At 46.0% G+C, this 12,932-nt stretch overlaps 1 protein-coding gene across 1 annotated transcript in view; it reads left to right on the top strand.

The window, feature by feature from the left end:
- PCLO (piccolo presynaptic cytomatrix protein) overlaps positions 1-12,932 on the top strand; it is a 321,244-nt gene that overhangs the window by 254,630 nt on the left and 53,682 nt on the right. Inside the window, exons 19-23 of the mRNA XM_085893761.1 lie at positions 30-101; positions 291-510; positions 619-849; positions 5,951-6,127; positions 6,357-6,516. Of these exons, the coding sequence (XP_085749887.1) occupies positions 30-101; positions 291-510; positions 619-849; positions 5,951-6,127; positions 6,357-6,516 (860 nt within the window). The remainder of the gene's footprint in view (positions 1-29; positions 102-290; positions 511-618; positions 850-5,950; positions 6,128-6,356; positions 6,517-12,932) is intronic.

Here is a 12,932-nt window from a genome sequence, read left to right as displayed (position 1 = left end):
TTTAAGGAGAATGAATATTTATTTTTCAGTTGAGAAAAAAGATTCTCGAGTTTACAGTGTGGGACTATGATCGCACATCCTCCAATGAATTCCTCGGAGAGGTAAGTCGTGCTATAAACGACAAGTGTCGAAGCAAACTCAGATACAGTGATAAAGATGGGAGGGAATTTAATATCAGGTAGTTAGAAGTAGCTGAAGGAGGAAAAAAGCGAGTGGAATATTGATTGCTTACAACGGTGGTATGAGTCAGTCATTGAAATTTGCTGATGAACAATGATATGTATCAACAGCTACGGATTGACTTAGCAAACACCACGCACCTGGACAATACATCGCGCTGGTACCTGCTCACCGAGCAATCCAATGGAGGAAGCACTGGTAGTGGACGCTCACATGGTGCGCCACCTCCCTCTGATGACTCCCTGCCACGTCACGCTGTCAGCAAGAGCAAGACGCATCCAGGCCATGCTGACACCCTAAAAAGTGCGTCTGGCCATGGTGGCAGAGCAGGTGAGAAATACATTTCAATCACCAAATCTTATGCTCGAAAATTTAAAACTTGCATATATACTAATCCTTCCCCTTCCTTTTGATACAAAACCAATACCTCTACTCAAGAGTCCCAGAAGAGCAAATCAAACTCAGGGGAAAGTCATCCATCATCATTTGGAGGAGCTGGTGGCCCAGATACAAGGGGCCAACGTACACATGGCCCCCCACGGAGCCAGAGTAAGGGAAGCATTACGCAGAACCACCTCGAGAATGCTGGTGCCGCAATTGCTGCTGCTGAGGCAGCCGTACAACAACTCCAGCAGCTCCACCGGCAATCGTCCCCTCCGCAGCCTGCAGGTTTGAGCTCTTAACTTGGCTAGAGTTGTTTAGAACTTGTGAGGATTTACATCCTAAACAGCAACTTGTATGTCACTCCTATTCATAATACAATAGAGTGGTGTGTACCATAATCATTCTCTGTGTATTATCCATCGTGTTCAATGTGCGTAACCTGGCTCATTGCCTTGTGGTGGGATATTATATCTCTTTGCAAAACCTGCATCCACTCTGTCCTCCTCCATCCCACCTGCTGCCCCACTGTCAATATCTTACCTTTTTATCCTCTGTCTCCTTACTCTTAAATGATTATACATTTTGCATACCAATAAATCTAAAAATGGTATGCTCAAGGTAGTCCATTTCTTTTTTTTTTACCCCAAGATATCACAATGAAAATGAGATATTGTGGTGGGGTGGAGGTTAGGGAGAAGGCTTGATACATCTTCACCCTTTGAACCCCAGTAGCCGTTTTACCAGCCGCTATTCAAACCTCCATATACCCGAGCGGCCGGATATTTCTCTAGGGAGCCCAGGGTGGGGAGAGACGAAAGTCCAAGGAGCTCAGGGTTCAAAGGGTTAAATGTGATTTTTAAAGAAAGATAACTTTGATTTTGAAACGTTCCCCTGCTTAGTTTTCAGGTAATGGCCAAAAAAGCTTCTCTTTGACCTTTTGACCCTGCGACGATTGACCAAAAATATGTGCAGGAGGAGATCTCAAATAAACTTGAAAATCACCACCAACAGGAATCTTTCAGGAAAACCTTCCATCATTTTGTTAAAGGTTTATCTCTCTCTATCGAGTGCAGCCTGTGGCTGTTGGTTGCAGCATTGGTTGGGATGCAGCTATGCCGCTGATGCAGTGTTCCCCTTAAGGCCCGGTCACACCTTGACGTTTTAGCCAACGTATGCCGATTTTGGATTTTTTTTTTCTAAAACGCTGGCACACGTTGAATACGTTATGGGTAAGTTTTGATAACATTGAGAGCACGCTGAAAAACATTGCCATACGTCGTTGTACGCTGGCTTTAAACGTTGTACTTTTTGGTTGTCCTCAAATTTTTTCATGCTTGAAATTTCACGACGTATGCCGGCGTATGACTCACACGTTCCGCTACGCTGGCCACAAGTTGTATGCACGGTCTGCGACCGTTGACAGACGTCAACACATGCTACTTGTAAGTTAATCATAAGTTGAGACACGCCGAGGTAATGTTTAGCGTACCCGAAACTTATTTCTAACCTATGATTAACGTGTTGGTGGCACGTTACGCGATCGTTGCCACACATCGACAGACGTTACTTTTAAGTTACTCATAGGCTGAAAGACGTCGGTATAATGGATCGTCCTTGCGTCAGCGTCCACGGCCACGGCCAGGACACTTATTTGCAGCATTCTTCAAACTTTTCTTCGGCATGACGAGGATGTTCACACTTCGATGTCTAGCTTGGCTATGATTCCAATTGTCCATCGGCAGCGTCTATTTAAAATAGTCGAGTTTGAGCGTTTTAACACGTTCAGAAGAAACGCTTCAAATTTCCAAACCCCAGCTTCAAAAAACAAAGGCGAGTGACAGCAATTTAAATCGTTCATTGTAAACAATGAAAATAGCTGAGTGGTACCGTTTAAAAGTCGTTGAGTGTAAAAAAAATCCAATTGTTGAGCGCAAGCGTCTACTTTCAATAGTGGAGATGCAGCCATTTAAATCGTTGAGTTTATCATTTAAATCGTTAAATCGTTAAACGCAAGGACGATCCATCATAACCCACACCCTCCCCCTCACACTCACCTACTACTGCCAACATGAACAAACTACTACTAATACTAATACTAATACTAATACTGTTACTGATACTGTTACTGCCAACATGAACAAACTACGACTAATACTGATACTGATACTGATACTGTTACTGATACTGTTACTGCTGACATGGACATCGACTCAAAAAGGACTCGAAAACACTGTTGGGTTCCCCTTTTATGAGCAGCATTTTTATATACCAATTCCCAAAACTGCTGGGAACACGTCTTTATATGGCAGTTGTAAGCTAGAAACACGTTCATTTATTTTTTTTTTGTCGACCGGAAGACGTCATTGGAATATGTCTACATACGTCGATGTGTGTTGGGACTATGTAAATAATTGGTTCAAAGCACGTCAAATATAAGTTAGAAATAAGTTTCGTGTAAAAAAGACATTACCGCGACGTGTTTCGACTTATGAGTAGCTTATAAGTAGCGTTTGTGGACGTGTGTAAGCGTCCACATATCGTGTGTAAAACTTATCCCCATCGCATGCGGAACGTGGGTCATACGCCGAGTACGTCGTAAAATTTTGAACATGTTTAAAATTTCTTGACGTACTCTACTTACTACGACGTATGATAGCGTACTTTAGCGTTCTACTCACGTATACCAAACTTCCTCATACCGTATTTGACGTGCCCCAACGTTTTAGACACATTTTTCTTAGGTCGGCATATGTTGGCAAGATCGCCAAGGTGTGACCGCGATGTTGACACTTCCATTTCTACGGCAGTTATGATTCGAATTGTTGTGCGTCAGCCTTTTAATAGGCTACGTCACGACATCGTCGGCGATGCGTGCAACGCGCTATGCCTAAGTTAGACTATCGTTGGGCATCGGTTGTGTAGGCCGACAACAGGTTCAGCATTCGTTGGTATAAGTTATCTATAACACAACGAAACGTTCTGTGTCCGTTACCAATGCGTTATACATAAGACCAAGTCGCTATGAATACGTCCGAATCTTTAAAAAAAAACATCAAAAGTTCAACGTAAGCCAGCGTTTTACATAAATTTTAATACGTTGCCATCGCTGGCTAAAACGTCAAGGTGTGACCAGGCCTTAAGGCTCGCAGTGCAGCTGCCACACACACATGGACATATAGACAAATACACAAGATACAGCACAGGACTGTTAGATGAGACAAATACAGCGACTGAGCTTGGGAAAAGTGCCGTCACTTCCCGGAGCACTATGGGTACCAGGGATGTCCTCACAATGCCTCCACCTTTCTCATCGCACTCAGTGGGGCATTTCCTTCGGAGGAATTTCCTCGGAGGAATACAGACATTTTAATACGTTGCCATCGCTGGCTAAAACTTCAAGGTGTGACCGGGCCTTTACCAGTGCACTGGTACTCATTTTGCCAATCTCAGAAGGATGACAGGCTGAGTCAACCTCCTGGTGTATTAATTCAGCGGCCAAACGGGACTTGAACTCGGGATCCTAGGATCCCAAGCTGCCACCCTAACCACTAAGCCAACACCAGGCTTTAAAGGTTTATAATATTGACAGATGGATCGTTGGACAGATGAAAAAAAATATTTACAGGAACGGCGCTCATGGAAGCGCATTATAAAACTCACAGTCGGACAGACATCAATGGAATGAATGAACATGAAAAGAAGAGAGGGAGGAGGGGAAGAAACACTGAAACTAGCAAATAAATGGTTGGGTAAGGAAAGGTTAGTGGGGGTAATAAAGATCATGGGACAGAATTTAGGACAACAATAAATGGTTTAGGACAAGTGCATTGCTTACTTGTAGTCCTGGAGGGAAGAGTGAGCCAGACAGTCTCTGGAAGCTGGTTTCATAGATGGGAGAAGAGAGGAATAAAAGAGCAGAGGTGTGCAATCAACCTGGATTTTGGAAGTTTAACTCTGAGGAGGTTACTGGAAGAATGTGTGCATCCTGGAGTTGCTGGGGAGGGTCAGATGACTGAATGAGCGAAGGGAGCAATGTTGGAGAATAGACGGTAGAAGACAGAGAGATCACCAACCTCCCTGTGATGTGACAGCAAAAGACCTTGTGCCTTGACCTCATCATGGGAGATTCCAATAATTTTGAGAGCTTCAGATTCCATAGAATCCATGAGACAGATTTGATGCTGGGGCACCAGCCCATAATGTAGAGCAGTACTCCATTGAGCAATGGACAAATGCCTTGGAGACTGTGACTCGCTCTTATTTTCTAAGGAAAGACTTGACTCGACTGAGGTGCCCAGTCTGTGGCTTGCTTTAGAGGCCAGCTTTGTGAAGTGGTTGGCTCAGGAAATGTCATGGCTGGTGGTGAGGCTTAAAAGTTCAATAGACTGAACCTTTTCCATTGGATGACCAAGGGAATATAGAGGTGAGTTCTATTGAAGATCCATCTGGAGCAATAGGGTGCGACTGTGAGATTTTCCAAGATTCCATGACATGTTCCATTTATCAGATCAGAGTCTAATCATTTCCACATCTGCAGAGAGGGATGCAGCTGCAGTCTGCCTATCAGTTGGATGGAGGTACTGTATGACACAATATGGAGCTATTTGAAAAAGGAAGAGAGGGTTTTCCAGAACATTGGAGAGGTCATTTATATAGATGAAGAAGAAGAAGTTTGGGCCAAAAATACTACCTTGTGGATCTCTGGCCTCCATGAGATAGGAGGAGGAGATGGTTCTATTGACAACAATACGTTGATTGCGTGAGTGGAGGAAGTCAGAATATCCAGGAATGAAAGTGGCCTTATAAAGATAAGAAGAAAAAAAATTTAAGAGGATATCAGAGTAAGAGCAAAAGTCCTTGTGAAAAGGTTTTTGCAATTTGTGTAAAATAAAATAAAAGTAAAATGAAACTTTTGCAATTTCGTGAAAGTAATATGTTGATGTGAATTTTAGAAAGACCTCATGAGTTATGTTTGTAAATGTTATTTAAAGAGTCATTAAATGACATTTCATATTCGCAGGATAAAAAAGAAGGCAATAAGCTGGGGTTTTTTTTGTATCACATTATAGATCCTTTATTTAACAAAAAGTTGAAACAAAGAGTAGATTTTGAAGATCCACGTTGAGAGCGATCTGCTTTGAAAATTTTTGACTGAAGAACAACAGGTCAGTGAAGGTCAATAAAGAAGGAGGATATAAAACTTTAAATAAATTATTTATTCTTTTGAGACTTACAAATTTATTAGGGCAGACATTTGTTATTCAAGGTTCGTTTTTTAGTTTACTCAACCGCGCAACACTCCTCTCTTGCCAAATCTTAATGACCCAAAGCATTTGAGCATGTCCTATTTTAAAGATAGGAATTAGTAACCTGCACTTTGTTGCAGCGAAAAGCTACAAATCCCAGAGCCATACAAAGAAACACCGGCACAGCATCGGAGGCGTGTCGTCCAGCAAGAGAGGAGGAAACGTTCATGAAGGAAGTCGCAATGGAGATGAATCGTCTTCCCCGTCCAATCGCAAGGGTGTGTCCAATGGACCAACACGGGCTGAACGAGGAAGAGGTGTGTTTGTAATTTGATTCCATTGTTTTTAGCAATTTTTGTTGTTTTGATAAAAGTCAGTATGGCAAGTTTTGCTTAAAGCAACCCAGTTTTTTTCCCTTCCAAGTGTGGTTTCGTTGAGATCTCATGAACAGCACATTGTGTTTACCATCTCCATTTGATTTGAGATGATGAAAACAGTTACCAAGCCCATTCAGATTTCTTAAATCCTTATTTCTGGTCACACCAGGTCGTGGTCATGTCCCGACACACGTGGTTGCTGAGAGCTCCATCTCAGGCTCGTCGGTGAGCAGCTTGGGTTCCGGCTCTGGTTACAATGTGGATAGTGAAGGTGGCTCATCTGCCAATTCACCACACTCGGTCACACCTCACCGCGAACCACCACATGGGTAAGAATTCAGACAGGAATAGAGCAAAATGTCTAATTTTAACCTTTTAACTTTGGTTTTGCAAAATTAATACAACCGATGGAAAATCTTCAAAATTGTTTCTCACTATGCATTCCTAAATTGAATTATATTCCTAATATCAATACTTTCCGAGCAAAACGTGTGTGTGTGTGCATGCGTGCATGTGTGTCATATTATTGTAAGATCTGGAACTCAAAAACCACCACGTGAGTGGTTAGAAAGATGTGCAGATATATCAAAATTGCATTGAGAAATTTATGAAACATCATGCAATGCACACGTGAGAGGCCAAAATCTCAAAAAACAACTTTTGCGGGATTTTATGAAATTTTAGGTCATGTGCTGCATGGCCGGATTAAGACACCCTTGTGCACTGGGCTGGTCAGGTCAGGTGTGGGAGCGTGCACCGGAGTAGTGCGTCGCTGCATCCACTTTCCGCCGGTACTCAAAGGGGGCTCCGGTTGGCCATCCCCCCAAGCATATGCCTGGCCCATCCCCATCCCCGAGAGATGCTGATCAACCTGATTAAAAAAAATGAGACATGTGGTCGGCCCATTGGCCTCCTGCACTCACGAGGATCCCTCGCTGAGAGAATCTGGTGAGCAGGATCATCATCAGGAAAACGAGCCACATGTCCACACAGCCGCAGCTGATGCTCACGGACTGTGCATAGAACAAATATCGTTTGAGTCTCTCTCACAACCGCTCATTGGACACAAAGTCTGACCAGCGATAGCCAAGGATTCTCCGAAGAGAACTAGTACCAAAGGAATAAAGTCTCCATCTCAGATCCCTGGTCAGAGTCCAAGTCTCACATCCATAGAGCAAAACTGGAAGTACCAAGGACCTGAAGACTCGGACTTTTGTCCTCCCGCACAGGTACTGGCAGTGCCACACCCCATGATCCAGTGAATCCATGACTCCCCAGGCCCGACCCAGATGTCTGGTCACCTCTGGCTCACAGCCAGCAGAGACATGAACATCACTACCAATTGAAGTAAATCGCACCGTGACCTCAACATCCTCACCAGAAACAGGTACATCCAGGAGAGCAGCATCCAAAATGTCATTGAAAACCTGGATCTTAGTTTTGATCCAAGAAGCCTGTAATCCCAGTGGCTCTGACTCCTCATTCAGCACCTCTAGGGCCCCCCAAAGGATATCTAGTCTACACAAAGATGACTGCATCATCTGTGAAATCAAGGTCAGAGATCTTGACATTCCCAAACGATGCACCGCAGCTTGATCTCTTTGACAACCTCCCCAGAATCCAGTCCATACAAGTGCTGAAAAGTGTGGGGACCAGTACACACCCTGACAAACTCCAGTAACAACTGGAAATAAGTCAGAGATGGTACCACCACATCTCACAGCACTCTCAGTACCAGAGTATAGTGAATCAAACGCTTTTCAGAGATCAACATAGGCTGCAAGCAGCCCCTGCCGAAACTCTCGTCTGCAGTCGGTGATGACCCGAAGAGCAAGGATACCGTCAATCATTGACTTCTTTGCTGCAAAGCCTGACTGCTCTGGACGCTGGTGCTCAAGCAGATGGAGGCTAACCCTTTCAAGAATTATCCGAGCAAAGACCTTGCCCAGCATTGAGAGCAGCGTCACCCCTCGGTAGTTGTTGCAGTCTTGGCAATCACCCTTCCCTTTCTAGAGGGTGATAACAAGGCCCCTCTTCCAGTCAATTGGGATGATGCCTGTGTTTCAGGCAGAGCACAGATCTGCATGCAATGACACAAGTACAGCATTTCCACCAGGGCAGCATGGATGCCACAGATCCCAGGAGCTTTACCCCCATTTCAATCGGTTCACCGCAGCCTGTGTTTCCACAAACAAAGGTGGACCACAGCTGATTGGAGGGTCAGCAACAGTTATTGTAACACTCCTGATGTCCAACTTGACAGCTGGTGGATCAGTCTGGTGCAGCTGCTCAAAGTGACCAGCCCAGCAGGCCTTCACTTCAGACTCCTCTGTCAAGAGCCCACCACCTTCTGCTCTAACTGCAGTACACCGAGGGATGGGCTTGGAGGAACACAATGCGCAAATTCCCCTGTAAGCAGGATGAGATCACTTGATTACAGGTGATGCTCTACCCCCTCACAGATTCCTCGCACATCGGCCTCCTTGTCCACCCTTTGTGCACATTCAGTTTTACGCCTCAGCTCCCTGAACAGCTCAGTTCTGAAATTCAGCCTGGCCCTGCGACTCTGGTCAATGGTATCCATTGTCCCTTGAGAGACAAAATTCTTCTTCGCCCAGAGGTGAGTTCCAAGACATCTCCCGGCAACATGAAGGACGGTGGTCTTGAAGGCACTCCACAACTCTTTGGGATCCCCCAAAGCACCCAGACCCCCCAAGTCTCTACTCAGCCTGTTCACAAACTCCTTAGGTCTCCTCTCATCCTTGAACTTGCCAACGTCCAGCCTAAGTTGGGATGGTACCATTCTCCTGGATTTAAGCTGCAACTTCAGAGTTGCTACAATAAGCCTGAGGTCAGTATTGAGGAACTGAGCACTCGGGTCTATCTCACAGTTCTGGATCATTCTCCAGCGACCATCAATCAGCACATGGTCACTCTGCTTTTCCACACCGCCAGCATTGGAATACCAAGTCCAGCGATGAGCCTTTGGGCGTTGAAACCATGAATTAGCCACCCTAAGTCCATGACTACTTGAAAAGTCAAGGAACTTAGTGCTATTCAGGTTCACAGTTCCAGACCCATGGGGACCAACACATGTCTCATAACCATCCCTATCAGTTTTTTTTTTTTTTTTTTTTTTTTTTTTTTTTTTGTATACCTTGGTCGAGGCTCGTATGAGAGCTAAGTTCCAGTCGATGCATTGAAATCCCCGAAGACTGGGGGATTTTGCCTGGGGCACTGATCAACTACAGACTCGAACGTGGCATAGAATGCATCCTTCACAGTGAGATCACTCTCCTCATTCGGAGCATATACAGAGACCAAGGAAATCACACTCAAGGAGTGACGAATCCTTCGACTCAAAATACGCTTGTTGACTGGTGTTACCTCAAGTATCATTGGAGTCAGCTTGTTGGACACAATTACGGCAACTCCTTGGGCATGGTAACCATCAGAGGGACCAGACCAATAGTCGGTGTTACCCCCTGCCACGATCTCGCCACTATCCGGTCTCCAAACCTCATAGAGTGCTGCAATACCTATGTTAAAACGCTTGAGCTCAGATGATAAGAGAGACAGGTGATCATCCTCTCTTAGAGATATGACATTCCAGGCACCCACCCGAAGGGACCACCTCAGGTTAATCCAAGGAGACCACCGTCTGGTGGATGACACCTCAGAACCACTTCACCAAACACCACCGAAATCTGACCCTGGAGGTTTACCCCATGGTTTTCGTCCTATCAAGGAATGGGGGTCCTGAATGCTTTACCCCAATTCTGTCATCCGGTGAGCTGCCCTGCGAAGGGCAGCAGCGCAGGAGGTACTCCCATGAAGTGGGTTTTCAGATTTCCTTACATCTCTGGGTTTTGCGGAATGAAGTGTTTTATGGTGGCCGGGGTGCAAATCCTGCCAACCAACCTCCTAAAAAAAAAGTAACCCAACTGCAGGAGGACGTCTGCAGACACAGTTGGGTACTTGATATGGATGACCGTTGGCTCACAACAAGCTCCTCTGCCCTTTGACAAGTTTTGTTCTTCATCCTACTGGGTGTCCATATCATACACCCTCCTCCCCAAGAAACTTGTTGGGGGAGACGGTTTATTCGCCGACAATGGAACAGGTTAGTACAGGTTTACATGGTACCTGCAGCAAGTCACAGATCTAATCTGACCTGACCTGACACCAAACACCTGAACTGACGCTCAGGGTGACGGAGCACGAACAACTCGCACAGGGTGATGGAGCACGAACCACTCGCTCAGGGTTACTGAGCACAAACCACTCGCTCGGGATGACAGAGCACGAACCACTCGCTCGGGATGACGGAGCATGAACCACTCGCTCGGGGTGACGGAGCACGAACCACTCGCTCGGGGTGACGGAGCACGAACCACTCGCTCGGGGTAACGGAGCACGAACCACTCGCTCGGGGTGACGGAGCACGAACCACTCGCTCGGGGTGACGGAGCACGAACCACTCGCTCGGGGTGACGGAGCACGAACCACTCGCTCGGGGTGACGGAGCACGAACCACTCGCTCGGGTTGATGGAGCACGAACCACTCGCTCGGGGTGACATAGCACGAACCACTCGCTCGGGTTGATGGAGCACGAACCACTCACTCAGTCTGACAGAGCCCGAACTACTCGCTCAGGGTGACGGAGCACGAACAACTCGCTCAGGGTGACGGAGCACGAACCACTCGCTCAGGGTGACGGAGCACGAACCACTCGCTCAGGGTGACGGAGCACGAACCACTCGCTCAGGGTGACGGAGCACGAACCACTCGCTCAGGGTGACGGAGCACAAACCACTCACTCAGGGTGACGGAGCATGAACCACTCGCTCTGATTGATGTGGTGTGGCAAAAGCGTCCGCAATGACTGAACAATTCTCTCAAAATGATGTAGCGCTGTACTGCTATCGACCACAGGCGCTTGGCAAGTGGCTTGAGCACTCCAATTCAATGGTTCATAAGGAACTGTTGGCCAGGCTGTCGCGGCGTACCATAAAGGATCCCTTTAACTTTAAAGCCAGTCTTCACCGGGAACGCAGCAGTTAATGAAATAAAATGAATCTTTCAATCCACCATTTTGCCTGCTCGTCTGTGCACGTGTCGCGTGCTACATCGGTTCGGACTATGCGCAAACGTTATAACTTTTTTTTAAACGTCTGCTTTTTTTACCAGATTTGCTTTGATTCCCTGCAGAGTTCCTCACGAAACCTCCAAAAATATAGACACCGATCTGGCAGACGCAATGGATAGGCCGTCCCTCTGGGGGACAGGGCATGAGGTCGAGCAATGAATGCATTAAATGATGGAGCTCAATGAAGCAGGTTAATTTTGGCATGTTCCCAATGTTTTTTTTCACTCGATATAATTCTCCAAACAGTAGAAAAATATAAGTTTAATGCTTTGGAATTTTCACATTTTCTTGTGTATGTATGGAGGAGGGAACATAGCCTTGCTTTCTTAAAGTAAATAAGTATATCGGCTGAGTTATCAGACTCGTTATTTCTTTACATTTTCAGATTTCGCAACAGATTTCGACACTTATTTGGTCCAGACTTTATTCGATCCTCAAAATGAAATAATATCTTGATCAATGATATACTTTAATGAGTCCATGAGAGTCGGTCATGGAAAATCTTTTCATGTAATGCATGATATCGCTCCAAGCTCAACTATAGCACTCACAAAAGTGATATATACAGCGATTTGTATTGTTGCAGGCCGGGGGTCGGCTGAGAACACCACCAAGGGGGAAAGCTATCTCGGGTTCCCACCAGACTCCCCGGGAAATTGCAGGCCATCGCACACGGATAATTCCGTGACGCGGCGCGTCGCTAACCGACCGTGAACGCCAATAACTCAACCGCGTGACCGAGGGTCCTCCTGTCTATGGGTTAACCGGGTTACCTAATTAATAGCATGATTTAATTACCGGGGAACACGCACTTGGTACGCCTTGTCCGAACCGGATCACTTTACCGGACTGGATCACTTTACCGGATCGGATGCAGCCGAGCGACACTGCCAAGGACGTACCGGCTAAAAGGAACAGATCATTGGGAACAAAGTTCCGGCTAAGTTAGGATACGGACCATGCCAGATCAATGAAAGAAAAGATGAAGACGAGCTGGGAACAGTTCTACAAAGGGATTTATTAATATGCAGGCGACGAAAGATATGTGACTCTGTGAATATAGCTTATATTGTTGTCTGTAGCAGGAATAGGAAGAAATGTGAAAGGAGCGGCAATATACAAGCAACTTACAAAAGCAGACACAGAGCAGAGTTATCCCGATATAATTATTGTACAATCTTAACTTAAACGAGGACAGGCGCTAGAACACACACACACACACACACACACACACACACACACACACACACACACACACACACACACACACACACACACTGATGAAGAGGAGTTAATGAACAGAAAATGGAGGATAGGAGATGAGGCTAATGGTCTCTCAATACCTTGCACGATTGCCCGATCGTGCCACCAATACGTTTTGGGGGGATGCTCCGCTGGGCAATACCTCCCTGACAGCTAGCGCATCATCTCTTGCTTCATGGCACTTTGTGCAGCTGGCGTCGGGCCAGAAAATGAGATGCCACTGTCGGGCGTGAAGGGAGGGACTTGGGTGGAGCCAAAAGCCAATGGGTGGAAAGAGAGGCGGGGCCAGCAGGCGAATTGGTAAAGAACGGCGGAGCCAGCAGGTGAATGGG

This window comes from Eptatretus burgeri, chromosome 9, assembly GCF_056783735.1.
Source record: "Eptatretus burgeri isolate ZD-2024b chromosome 9, Ebu_testis_v1, whole genome shotgun sequence".
Taxonomy (NCBI): domain Eukaryota; kingdom Metazoa; phylum Chordata; class Myxini; order Myxiniformes; family Myxinidae; genus Eptatretus; species Eptatretus burgeri.
The sequence above is the reverse complement of the archived record's forward strand: the minus strand, read 5'-3'. Positions and strand labels throughout refer to the sequence as shown.